At 38.1% G+C, this 8,638-nt stretch overlaps 1 protein-coding gene across 5 annotated transcripts in view; it reads left to right on the forward strand.

Annotated features, from left to right (window-relative positions):
• Positions 1 to 8,638, forward strand: part of mdu (meduse) — a 452,262-nt gene that overhangs the window by 178,806 nt on the left and 264,818 nt on the right. For all 5 annotated transcript variants that reach the window (XM_067086250.1, XM_067086252.1, XM_067086251.1 and 2 more), the window contains one exon: positions 4,197 to 7,367. In XM_067086250.1, the coding sequence (XP_066942351.1) occupies positions 6,401 to 7,367 (967 nt within the window). In that variant the 5' untranslated portion in view covers positions 4,197 to 6,400. The remainder of the gene's footprint in view (positions 1 to 4,196; positions 7,368 to 8,638) is intronic.

Consider the following 8,638-nt stretch of genomic DNA (forward strand, 5'->3'; position numbering starts at 1 on the left):
TATTACACACTAGTGTAAGAAGGAACGGTAGACTTACCAAGAACAATAGGTCGGATGTGATACCAAAGAGTAAACTTGGGATGTGTTGACTTGGTGGGTGTTACTTGACCGTACAGTGTCATTTATTTGAGTGCAAGAGAGAGAGAGAGAGAGATCTGTTTCTCGTTAAGCATCTGAGCTGAAACTTAAGCATTTTACCCGCGTCGTTTCATGTAGGCCATATCACACTTCTTTCCTGGAAATTGCTATCTCATCCATTCCTGATGGCATTCCTCCTTCTCGTTCATTACATGACTTTGTACTTGTATTTATTTCATTTTTATTTTGTTCACACTGACCCTGGGTCTGGTGGCTCTCGGGCCTCGTTCTGACTTGCAACCATTCTCACCAGATCCCTCCGAGACAAACTTTATTTGTTTTTTAAATCCTCTGATCGCAATAAGCTGGATAGGATATAGCCTTACCATTGATTGAATTCAGTTCCGAAGTAGGTACACTTGTTTTTTTAGAGGCTATTTACTTCGGGTATCCTCAGCGTTTAGAATATTTCTAAATCGGTTTTGAAAACTCATTGAACTATGCGAGCTGTTTTATCATTGGTATGCTCTCGGGAGAGCCAGAGTTTTATGGCAAGGGAATCTGTTCATAGAGTTTTGGTTAGTTTCTTTCTTATACAGAGATTTGTGCACCAAGTCTGAGGCATTCTTCACAAAGTAGTAAGTGCACTGTCGATCATAATAACATTGCTGTATTTACTTCCTTCCATAAAGAAGGATATTTGCATCTCATAAAGGCTGCCATTAAATACTTCTTTGTTAAACCTCGGAATGATGATTTCTACACCTCTCACATTAAACTTTATCTGTACTGAATTATTAATCAATTATTTACCTACTTTTCTATCCTCTTGCAAATGCATTTACATAAATCTCCTTCCTTTTACTCTCAGACGTGCGAACTCCTTTCAGTTTCACTCGGCGGTGTCAAGGGTTGCCAAGTGGTATCCAGAATGAATGTGTAATTATTCATTCTGTATACCACTTGAATAATTCCAGTCATTCATTGCGTTAGTGTATTCAGCAGCTCGTCAACATCACTTTTCCCCCACGTCATTCAACCACCGGCAACAATAGCCACTGACGTTTGCTGACATCTACTAAAACAAGTAATCAGTTCCCTACATCTTGCGTCTTTCAGTTCTTAGTCAGCTGTTTTCCAACAGGTGGGCCTTTTGTCACCTTGAGTGCCAAATCTTCTCAAACGTCTTGATAAAATTCTCGAACATCTTTTTGGTTATTTGAACGGCTGACTCACCAGTAGGCTTTTTTTTTTCCTGACCAAATGTCGTTAACTGTGTGCTCGCGTGTGAGCATTTATAAATTCTTCATGTACAAGTGCTTGTATGCAGGTAAGTATATTAGCGTATTACGAGAATGGCTGGAGAAAATAGGAAAAAGAAGTACATCAACATAGCGAGACTGCCCGTGACTGAGCATGACGAAAAAATTTGAGTAATTTCTGGAATGCTGCATATGTATACATATACGTTTATATGTACGTATATATTTATATATATTATATATGTATGTGTATATATACTGTATATATATGTATATATGTATGTATGTATGCCTGCTTGTGTATGTTTGAAAGTTACCTCTTACTGCGCAAATAAACTTAACGTGTACGAGAGCTCACAGAATTTTCTAAAACACGTTGCAAAGTCACTTGGTAAACATTTTCTTTACTGGAAAACCTGAATCCATCATTGATGCTGGCTGTTCCAATATTTTCATTGTCATCATTATCAATCCCATTGCGGTAACCGGCTGCTGATATTGCTGCGTTTTTCGTTCGCTTAATTTTCATTGTGGTATAGCAGCTCTACCTTACATATCTGCTGTACCTTACTTATCTGCTCTACCTGACATATCTGCTCTACCTTCATATCTGCTCTACCTTACATATCTGCTGCTATGTGAATACGATAGACTGATAGCCAGTCAGACAGAGGCAGAAACTGGACCAGTTATAAAAGTAGGTCAGTGACCAGTGTGTGTGTTTTTATCTGTCTATGGGGGGGACGTATCTAAGCGTGGCGATATAACCCTTATTCAAGGAGTGAAGAAACTACAGAGGACGGGGTAACCTCTCTCTCTCTCTCTCTCTCTCTCTCTCTCTCTCTCTCTCTCTCTCTCTCTCTCTCTCTCTCTCTCTCTCCCTTTTGCCTTTGCGCGCTTATAAGGGCATCCAAGGTTGCACTAAGACCGTCACTTAATGGGTAAACAAGAGGGAAAAAAATACAAGTTCTCTTCCCTTATATGGATTTAACGGCCGTTACACTGTTATAGTTTATTTGTTGAGTTTTTATTTGGTCTGCACTTAATTTTTATGTTTTCTTTTAGTTTGTTATTTTTTAATGTGTGTGCTTACTGTTGGAAGTATGATTTAGTTCACTGGCATGTGTACTTACGTTGAATAGTAACGTGATTAGTGTTGCTTTTCTTTTTATCCCACTCCAATTAAAATTATAAAGCATATATTTGACCCTTTGGATAGTGCGCTACAATACTTTGATGTTCTTAATAATTGGTATAATGTATATGGGTGCTTCTTCAAAAGAAGATATTATATTCGATAATTAAAGAAAATAAATGGTTAAGTAAGTTGGTAGATTAGGGAACCGAGACTTTTACACACGCAGAGCACCCAGGAACACATAATGTAAATATATATGTATATATATATATATATATATATATATATATATATATATATATATATATATATATATAATGTATATTGTATATAAGTATATTATATGTATATATATATATATATATATATATATATATATATATATAATGTATATTGTATATAAGTATATTATATGTATATATATATATATATATATATATATATATATATATATATATATATATATATATATATATATATATTGTTACATGCACCTTTTCTCATATGGGGCTGGTGGCACCAGGAGGATACAGTCTTTCTGTTTTTCAGAAATTTAGGGATTAAGTTGCTAATCTGTGCCCTTTTCCTGTTGGTACCCCTTCAGAGCTGGGTGAACTGGTGAACATTAGACTGGGTCAAACATAAATCAAGTACTGCACTGCTAGCACAAGGCCCACTTTGTCTGCTCTTTCTCCTCCACTTCTTTTACAGAGAAAAACAAAGACCTGGTAACATCACAAGTGGACCCCCTTTGAAGAAACCGTTCACGGCATTTGTCGCTTTTTTTTTTAACTTTACTTAACACAAATGTATCTATTGCACTTCTTTAACAACAAAGCTTAACACAAACGTATCTTGCACTTCTTTAACAACAAAGCCCCTCCTTTTTAACATCTCTTCTAAACTTTTTAGGCAACACTCTGTTGGCTTTCCTCTTTTTCCTTCCTCTAAAACTTCTAAGTTACACACACTTCAGTATCCTATCGTCAGCCATTACATCCACGACCAGTCCACACTAAATCATGTTTATATTTCTTTGCTCCCATGCTAAACTCTTTACATCTTTGTATTTTCTACATTGCTCTCCTCTTCAGTCCTTATTCTGCATAATCTCTCATCTCATACATGCACACCCACATACATACATATTGCAAAAGTACATAGTGCTTTTGTCTGTTTAATATACATTTTTTTCAGAGTACAGACAAGGGGGAAAGAGAGCTAGGAGTGTCAAGAGTAAAATTATATATGTGAATAGAATTAAAAAAAAGAGTAAGCAACAGCTAATAAGCATAGCAAACAGTGGAGAAACTACAAAGTTATTTCACTTTTAGCACTATTAGAGTCACTGTTTTAGTGGAACTTAAATCTCTCCATCCTCACCTTGTATTCGAATCCAAATTGTCATGTTAGTCTGTTCAGAGTTTATATTCTGTACCTCTTGGGGTGTTCTGTATTACTTGTTTCACTGATTTATTTTTTCTTCTTTGTTGCATGCCATAATTAAATTGACATTACTGGGACTAATGCCAAGAATTTTTAATTCTATTATTTATATGACTTGGATTTCATTCTGTTTTTATCAAATTTATAATACTAGATTTTATTGAATGCTGATTTGTCCAGATACCCGTATACTTTTTGCCCATGTAATAATTTGACTCCTTAATGTTAATGAAGTGGTTAAGATTAATGTTCTTTTTTACATTTCTTTTCAGGGGACCACTGTGGGTGAAGCAGAGGTTAACCTCGAAACGTGCACGCCACTCACTGATGACGGGTCTGAGGCGTCACTTAGTCTAACAGCCTTCAAGGGAGAACTAGACTCAGCTGTCTCCCAGTACCTGTCCCAAGTAAAAGATCTTGGCTACAAAGGAACTGTAGACGAGGGGACCAAAGACAAAAAGCTTTTGGAAGTAAAGTTTAAGCTCGACCCAGATGAGATCAAACCGAGGTCTGCCAGCGAACAAACAGCAGATGGGAAAGAAGCTAAACCAAAAATCAAAGTTATTTCTAGGGAAGACAAAGGCGAGCAGACTCAGTTGGAAGTTGAGCTTCCATCGTTAGATAATCCCCTGTACATAACCCTAAGTGAATGCTCTACAGGTTTGTTTGAGCATATTGAAGAAGGGGAACTAGAAGACTGTGAAGAGGTTGACGAAGAAGCTCTTAATTTCGAACATTATTATGAAAATGGTCAGATTGGAAGTGAAGATGAACACATTTATGAGAATGTAGAAAATTCAAACAGTGAAGGAGAAGAACATCTGTATGATACTTTACCAAGGCATAAACCAGACGTACCACCAAAGCCAGACTTCCTAGCTCAGCTTGCAGCTAGGCAGAGTGAGCCAGTGAAACGTGCTTGGAATCCGTTTGTGAACTTAAATGTTGATACTGATGAGACGCCATCATTTAGTACAGCCTCGCCCCTTTCCTCACCCAGTTCTGATAATTCAGGAAACTCAGGGATAACCAGAAAGCTTGGAAAAAATAGATCCAACCCTTTCCAGTCCTCCAGACAAAGAGAAACAAGTGAACAAACTCTTATTCTTGATGGTTCTGAAACCTCAGACCTTGGTTCATCTGGTGGTGAAGATGAAATAAGATCTGTAGAGGATTGGCCTTTACCTCCCACACCACCTCCTGGTGAAGCAGAAATTATAGAAGAAGACAACCCTTTGCCTCCTCCTCCTCCAGAACTTGCATTGCAGGAACTTGAAGAGGCTGTTATTCGTGAAGAAGAGGAAGAGAGGAAACTCGCCTTACAAAAAGAAAAAGAAGCAATAGAAAGAGATTATGGCTCAAAAGCCCAGGATTATGAGGATTTAGAACAAGTTGAGGCTGTAAATGAAACTCTCACATCTTTAGAAGATACTTACGCTAACCCTTGTAAAAAGAAAAAAGAAATCGCACCGAGAGAAGTCATCAAGGAACCTAAGATCATTCAGATTGATGATGATGATTATGAAGATTTTAACACTCCTGCCATAAGACATTCTGTGATTATTGCACTGAAGGATTCTATTCCAAGCATACCACAGAGCATCAAACCCTCTGATATAAGAAGAAAAGAGAGTCTTAAACGAAGTGAGAGTCTGAAAAAGGTCGGCCTGTTCAAACCTAAAGACAGCAAGCACCACATTGAACGCAGAGAATCGATTTTCAAATTATTCCCACAAACTGTAAAGTCAGAACCCAGGGTATCTAGTGAAACAGGAAGCATATCAGTTGGAGTAGTGTCCCCAAAACAAGAAAATCCTCCTGTTGAATTTCTGGAGAGTAGAAAAGGTGCAGATCAAGTGATTGAAATCTCAGAGGACGGGTCTTGGGAAATGAAAAAAAGCATGGATTATGAAAGTGCCAACCAAGCAAATAAACCAGATATTGACCCTTTCACTGGAATCCCAATAATGGCTCCTCCTCTTAGCCCAGTTAACATTCCAGCCCCACCTTCAGAGTTCCAAACAAATGATGGTACAGATGGCGTATTCTCTGCTGATATTGTCACGACTCACTCAGGTCCCTCATCCTTGGCTAGTACCATCACTGAATCTACCGCAGGGGATCTAGGGCCTCCTGCTACTCCCACTTTGCTTACTCCTTCTGAAGCTATTCAGGAAGAATCTACTCAAGAAGCTGAAAATATGACCGTTGCTAAGGTTAATGGCAATGAAACAGAATTTGCAACTAATGGGAGGGTAACTGATTCACCAGGTAGTCAACAGAAGAACATTGGGGCAGCCATCATGCAAAGCTATGAGAATGAATTCCAGAAGAAAAAGGAAAGCATGAATTTGCCTGAAGTTTCCCTACTTGAATTTGGTGACTCTGTGCGTGATTTGGAAGAACAAAGAAAATCTGTAATAAAGCAGATGACTGTAAAGCTAAAAAGAAAGATACATGGATCAAAACTTGCCATATGCATTCCAAAGGCAACGAAGATAGCATCCCTGTTGCCCCATCTAGAGCTAGAAGGAAAAATTCGCCAAGTCGACCTAATGTTTGCGAAGCAACTCCTGTGCCTCATGCTAAGTCTGATGGTCAAATGAACGATGAAATACTCGAAAATGTGAAACAAGTTGAAGTAGATATCCCTAAGATAGCCAGTTTGATTGAAACAATCAATGATTCAGTAGAACAATCCCAGATTGGCATGTTGCAGATGGGTCCAGAAGAACCTAGAGCTCCCCCAAAAGTTTCAAGAAAACACAAAAAAAGTGTTCAGAAGGCTGACACTACACCTGTAAACCTTGATAAAGTTGGTAACCAAGAGCCAAGTATAGAAGAGGTCATTTCTCCTAAAAATACAGAAATTCTAGCTGCTTTCTTCTCATCACCTGTTAAAACTGCAAAAATTCCAGAAGTGAACCAGTCCCCACCACTGCCACCAAGAGCCAAAGAAATACAGAACAAGGACCTGGTTTCTCAACCCCTGGAAGAGGCCTTACAGAACAAGGACCTGGTTTCTCAACCCCTGGAAGAGGCCTTTGAGTTGGAAGGTCCTGACGAAGACAATGCAGGGTCTGACATTACTGCAGACGTTAAACGTAGTGAAGTGCATCTTGAACGTTTGATTAGTGTGGATGAATCCTCCTCAGAGAACTTGATGGAAATGGATGATCCCCCTTCAGAAAACTTACTAGATAATTGCCCTCCTGATGGTGCTGATTTTGAAGAAGATCCGTTGGTGAAAGAGAAAAACGCGATTAATGTAGGTCATAGTGTTGTACCTCAAGTCGAGAACAATGAAACAAATATAGACTTTGAAAAGGATACTGAAATAAAAGAACCTCAGATAGAGAATGAAATTCCAGCTGAACCAGCAGAAAGCAACAAGGAACAGGTCACCGGTGTCACAGCTGTTCCAGATCTGATAGGAGATGAAGGTAAGACTCTTGAGATTTAAAATGAATGTTCTTTGGTATCACTGAAGGCAGATTCATAGAGGGTTATTATTTCAAGGACGAATAGTATGACTGTGGAGTAACCCATGCCTTTTAATTCCTGTGGTTTCCTCTTGCCTGTATGCTGCTTTCCAGTTTTCAGCCACTGGGATCCGGTCAATAGTGATTGGCTTTCTTAGTTTTTTTTTTTATTTTTGTAGTATAATTTAGTTTTCTAAAAACATTTCATGATGCGTGGACCATTGTTTGTTATGAAGGTTTCAGGTGTGCAAGTAAGTCCTCTTCTGTTCCTTAAAGATTTGCTCTGAAATATAACGAGTGTTGATTTTCTTACATAAAACCATAACACCTCATGTTTTAGGAAACTTTATACGCAATATGATACAAGGTGAGGTAATATATTACCATTTGTAGTGGTAACCAAACACCCTTTTCAAGATGCACTCAAGCAATTACTGTAATCAGTAAGCAAAATATTCAGTAGATCCGTCATACATATCGTTAAGACACCACAAAAATTAATTACCATTGTTTTCTGAAAGAAATTAGTTTAGTTTGACATGCATTCACTCTGCACAAGAAGTTCCTACCTAACATTATCTCGCTTATCGAGCAGGATTTTCCTCTCATCTTTGTTTATCTAATAATTACTATTAATTTTACTAATAGTAGTTATAATAATAATAGTATAAAGAACAAAATAGGCATGTTTATCCAGAGAGGAGGTCAATCTTGCAAAACAATATTTTGAAGTATTTTTCATCACCATCATCATCTTTTAATCATAGTAATAACAATTATCCTGTTGACTGTGATTATTATTAGCAATACTCGCATCTTGTCCCCCTCCCTCCCCCCTTGAGTAACCAAGGAAAGTCTATCATAAAAACCGCACCTAACAGTATGTCAGTAGGGGAGCACCAGATGTTCCTGGTAAAGAGCCACTAACCTACTGGATTTCTAATTTCAAGTGCACTTGCTCTCTCTCTCTCTCTCTCTCTCTCTCTCTCTCTCTCTCTCTCTCTCTCTCTCTCTCTCTCTCTCTCTCTCTCATATGTGTGGGTGCGTTGGTGTTTCATGGGTGTTATGGCAGATGTGTGTATTTGATAGTGACGATTTCTCTCTCTCTCTCTCTCTCTCTCTCTCTCTCTCTCTCTCTCTCTCTCTCTCTGTATTTGCTTTGTGGTCTTAGGTGTAATGGATGATGACGCATGTAATGCTAACTCATGATAGCATAACTGTTACTCTCATTG

Source organism: Macrobrachium rosenbergii, chromosome 42, assembly GCF_040412425.1.
Source record: "Macrobrachium rosenbergii isolate ZJJX-2024 chromosome 42, ASM4041242v1, whole genome shotgun sequence".
In the NCBI taxonomy this organism is placed as follows: domain Eukaryota; kingdom Metazoa; phylum Arthropoda; class Malacostraca; order Decapoda; family Palaemonidae; genus Macrobrachium; species Macrobrachium rosenbergii.